The sequence below is a fragment of the Monosiga brevicollis genome, genomic scaffold, assembly GCF_000002865.3.
Source record: "Monosiga brevicollis MX1 MONBRscaffold_11 genomic scaffold, whole genome shotgun sequence".
Lineage (NCBI taxonomy): Eukaryota > Choanoflagellata > Craspedida > Salpingoecidae > Monosiga > Monosiga brevicollis.
Genome location: NW_001865048.1, coordinates 133,737 through 136,236, shown reverse-complemented (window position 1 = coordinate 136,236; position 2,500 = coordinate 133,737). Strand labels below are relative to the sequence as shown.

At 53.5% G+C, this 2,500-nt stretch overlaps 2 protein-coding genes across 2 annotated transcripts in view; one reads left to right on the top strand and one right to left on the bottom strand.

Annotated features, from left to right (window-relative positions):
- The window catches only part of MONBRDRAFT_8410 (uncharacterized protein), a gene marked incomplete at both ends in the record, with an annotated part of 2,028 nt that extends 1,305 nt beyond the window's left edge, over positions 1-723 (top strand). Inside the window, 3 exons of the mRNA XM_001746115.1 lie at positions 1-252; positions 348-563; positions 652-723. The exon at positions 1-252 is cut by the window's left edge and continues 196 nt beyond it. Of these exons, the coding sequence (XP_001746167.1) occupies positions 1-252; positions 348-563; positions 652-723 (540 nt within the window). The remainder of the gene's footprint in view (positions 253-347; positions 564-651) is intronic.
- A 409-nt stretch (positions 724-1,132) lies between these two features.
- The window catches only part of MONBRDRAFT_37156 (uncharacterized protein), a gene marked incomplete at its 5' end in the record, with an annotated part of 4,585 nt that continues 3,217 nt past the window's right edge, over positions 1,133-2,500 (bottom strand). Inside the window, 3 exons of the mRNA XM_001745976.1 lie at positions 1,133-1,364; positions 1,480-2,084; positions 2,224-2,298. Of these exons, the coding sequence (XP_001746028.1) occupies positions 1,274-1,364; positions 1,480-2,084; positions 2,224-2,298 (771 nt within the window). The 3' untranslated portion in view covers positions 1,133-1,273. The remainder of the gene's footprint in view (positions 1,365-1,479; positions 2,085-2,223; positions 2,299-2,500) is intronic.

The following is a 2,500-nucleotide window of genomic DNA, read 5'->3' as shown; positions in this document are numbered from 1 at the left end:
AAACGAGTCAACGAGCTTGAAGGCTACATTAACCAGCTGCGCCGAGACATTCAAGCTCGCGATGATAAGCTGGATCAACGCTACTCTGAAGTTCAGCAGTGGACCAGCGAGTGTGACCGCTTGCGGCGGGATGTCGAAAACGCTCGCTCCCACCAGCAGGAAGCCGCCGCCGAACATCAAGAGGCCATGAAACGTGAGAAGCTTTTGGTCCAGGACCTTCGCTCACAACTCTCGGCCATGGAAACCGAAAAGGTACATCGACAAGCACTGGAAAAATGCCCTTGAGCTTGCTGCTTCAGCATTCATCTCATTTTGATGCGCTTTTTTTCCAAATTGTCCTCGTGCAGAGCATTGCCGTGGCAGCCAAGACAGACCTCATTCAAGACGTAGCCCGCCTGCAGCGGCAGCTTGAGGAGAAAGATGATCAATTGCGTCGCATGACCCGTGCCCTAGAGGAGAAGGATCAGTATCTGGCAGAAGCGGCGCCATTTGTACGCGAAGCCCAACGCCACCAGCAAGGCTATGGCTCATCAGCTCAGGCCGCGCCGACCAAGAGCCGCAAGGTATTTGACCAACGAACATTGCTTCATCTCGTCCAGGTCCAGTTTGACTCATTCTTGAATTCTGCCCGTCCTCTTCTGTCGTTCCTAGAGCGGTGGCCGACTTATCGCCAATACCGTGCAGCCCACGCTCAACCTCGGAAAGTCCAAGTGGCGCTATTAAATTGCCTTTTGTCCCCGTTGGTGCTTGGGTGGCGCACCGCAGCATCATGGTTATCTGAGTTTGACACTTCAATGTCGGTGATCTTGTTCGTGTTTTTGCTGTAAGGCTGTGGAGTCTTTGTATCTTGCTTTTTTTTTTTTTTTTTTGCTGTTTTTGGTGCATTCCATGCTTGTACTTGGTTGCGCTTCAAATGTTCTTTTGGTTGTTCCTGTTGTGCTAGTTTATCAATTTTTAATAACATCTGGATGTTGTCTTGGTTTTGACGCGTCTGCCACAATCATTCCAAGCCGACTTGGATAGCTCCGTGAAAAAAGCTTGTTTTCGATCGCACACAGCTAGATTGGTGGACACAAGGAGCAGAGAAACAAGTCACGGTTCTGGCTTTGCATGGGGCAAGTCACCATAGATCCACCATTTTCAGTCGATTGAGGAGAGCGGGAGCTCGGGGCTATTATCACGTTGGGGCATCGGCTCTGATATGATGTGCAACTTCACCGGACAGCTATTGGTGCCAGTTCACACACGGCAGCCGAGGGATGCTATAGAGAGGCTAGACATTGCTGGCACCAAAAGCCATGCCAATACAGCTGCCTATTTGTAAACTTAAAAAGGTCATTTGTGCTGTAGTTGTGCACACCCCTCTGCAATGAAGCGAGACAATGACGTTTTTCCAGGTGAGAATGCATTTGTCGATGACAATATGGACGGGCAGGGAGAAAAGACGTCGCATGAATGCATTCACACGGCTCCACGTACTCGGCAGAGTGCTCACAGCTGTGCTGCATGGTGACGGCGCAGGTGACTGTGTGAAAGCCGCCCAGGAAGGAGGCAAGAGCAAACCACAGGAGAACGAGGGTGTTGGTCTCGCTCCAAGCGCCAAGCCAGCTCCAGCTGTCTCTGGGCAAGTCGACGTAGCACATAAGGCCGACCAGCATAGCGATGCGGATCAGCAGCATAACAAAGCTTGGGTGATAGGAGGTTTGTAAGAAGCGTAGCGGCTTGATGTGCCCACAAGAATCAGCGCCAGCGCGGCCGATAAAGGCGCTGAGGGAGAAGGCAACGAGCAGCATGGTCGGGAGATACTTGACCCAGAACTCGGACGACATGTTGGTTGGTACGCGGGGGGCCAAGGCGCACATGTAGCTCGTGATAGCCGCTGTGGTGAGCAGCATGATGCAGCCCGGAAGAATTAAATGTCGAATCCGCCGCAGATAGCTCCAGTTGTGGGCGAGTGTGCCGGCGGTTTCGCCCGAGCGATGTCCGTTGTCATACCAAATGGCGCGCAGCGCCCGCTCGCTTCTTAAAACCGCCACAGCGCCCAGCGAGAGAGCCATGAGGACGGCTGCGATGGGAAAGATCACCTGCGTGGCGGACGCAGGAAGAGTAAAGGAGCGGATTGTGAGAGGGCAAGCATGGCAGTATGAGGGCAAAGCCATCATCTAGTGCTCGAATCAAGCTTCAGGGAAAGTGGAGGGTGGCTTGCACTCATCCCGACCCGACCTGCATGGAGAGGTAGGTAACGCGCTGTGCTTCACTGTCCGTCTCGACGCTCAGCATCTTGGGCAGCAAGGCGACCTGTTGTGGCAGGTATGAGGAGAATGAGGAGGAGAATGAAGGGGAGAATGAGGGAGGGGAAGTGAGGAGGAGAATGAAGGGGAGAATGAAGGGGAGAATGAGGGAGGGGAAGTGAGGAGGAGAATGAGGGAGGGGAAGTGAGGGAGGGGAAGTGAGGAGGAGAATGAGGGAGGGGAAGTGAGGGAGGGGAAGTGAGGAGGAG